At 37.8% G+C, this 1249-nt stretch overlaps 1 protein-coding gene across 1 annotated transcript; it reads right to left on the minus strand.

Annotated features, from left to right (window-relative positions):
* Nucleotides 1-6: 6 nt before the first annotated feature.
* On the minus strand, nt 7-1032 carry LOC111385894 (tyrosine-protein kinase BAZ1B-like). Its single transcript, XM_023010317.1, has 2 exons — nt 634-1032; nt 7-544 (listed from the first exon to the last, which is right to left on the minus strand). Exons 1-2 carry the CDS (start codon nt 822-824, stop codon nt 19-21), a joined length of 717 nt encoding a protein of 238 aa, XP_022866085.1. The 5' UTR covers nt 825-1032; the 3' UTR covers nt 7-18.
* Nucleotides 1033-1249: the final 217 nt, after the last annotated feature.

Below are 1249 nucleotides of genomic sequence, written 5' to 3' on the forward strand. Positions count from 1 at the left end.
AAAAAACAATAGAAATCTTCAAGATATATTTATCAGCCAATGACAAAAATTAAAAAAATATCTGATAAGGTAACCTCGAGATGTCTGTATTCGTGGATCCAAAGCAGTGCGTGCTGATTCGAGAGTATCATTAACTGGCAGTGTGGCAGAAGAAGAGTGATTTATGGGCTGCATTCTGCCTCTATCTAAGTTCTTGAACGAATTCTCGCGTGACAGAGCAGCTGTTTTGTTAGAGCTGGAGTTTCTTGGTGATGTCATGATCGATTCAATGGCAGGCTTCTTTGCAACAGAAGAAACTTCATTCTCATCCCTAGGCCGTTTGCCACAAGTTTTCATATTTGAACAGCCTTTTGTTCTGTTCCCCTCGACATCAAAACTATTTATATTTTCACTAGTTGCTTGACCAAAGGAGTTGTTTTTCTCATTTCCATCTATCTTTCCAATCTTACCTTGCCTCCGATTACTCATTTGCTCCTCGACCTTGCATTCTTCACACAGCCAGTTACCTTCTGGGACTTTAGTCAGTGTTTCTTGCATGCAATATCTGAGACCAGATAAATAGGTTAATGTCTCAGTACAATGGAGAAAGATAGAATGATATTGCACAGATGATAATAAAGATTTAAGGCTCACGTATGTTCTGCCCCATCACTACAACGAGAACAGACAGCAAGCAAATCCTCCCGACCTGCATCCCCACAGATATCGCAAACTTTGACCTGTTTCCAATCAGGGACTTCACTCAGCAATAAATCCACAAATAATTTATAAATGAAGTAAACACAGACTACTGGAAAAAGTAAGAACATCAAAAAACCCCACATAGGAGCCACAACAAATGCAAAAGAGGGGGATACAGGGAGAGGAAGGGAGATCTGCAACCCTATTAAAATAGGTTTCCGGATCCCATAAGCCCAATCTATAATTCTTCCTACCAGAAAAATCAGTACCTTTAATCAAACGACTATTTAAACAAGTAATTCTTTCAAGAACGAGTGTTAATCTAGCCATACCTATAAATGGATTCACAAGTCTTGATATCATACCCGTAGCAACAAATTTCGGATCATCACAAAACATATTTATTGCATGTGTGTCTATGATTTAAATAAGAATCTGCGGCTCCCAATAAGAAAAAACAAGCGAGCTTAACACATCCTAGATCAAATCTTTACTAGAACATAAAAAACTGAGCTAAGAAAATAATCTTTTACTAGAATAAGCAAGGAAAAATTCTTTCTTACATCCA

The sequence above is a fragment of the Olea europaea genome, unplaced genomic scaffold, assembly GCF_002742605.1.
Source record: "Olea europaea var. sylvestris unplaced genomic scaffold, O_europaea_v1 scaffold33334, whole genome shotgun sequence".
Lineage (NCBI taxonomy): Eukaryota > Viridiplantae > Streptophyta > Magnoliopsida > Lamiales > Oleaceae > Olea > Olea europaea.

Excerpts from the sequence above, each read along its gene's own strand:
- LOC111385894 (XM_023010317.1), bottom strand. The coding sequence starts at position 824 with ATGTGGGGTTTTTTGATGTTCTTACTTTTTCCAGTAGTCTGTGTTTAC. Across the intron at positions 545-633 it reads AGTGATGGGGCAGAACATAC|ATATTGCATGCAAGAAACAC; the intron begins GTGAGCCTTAAA and ends ATCTGGTCTCAG.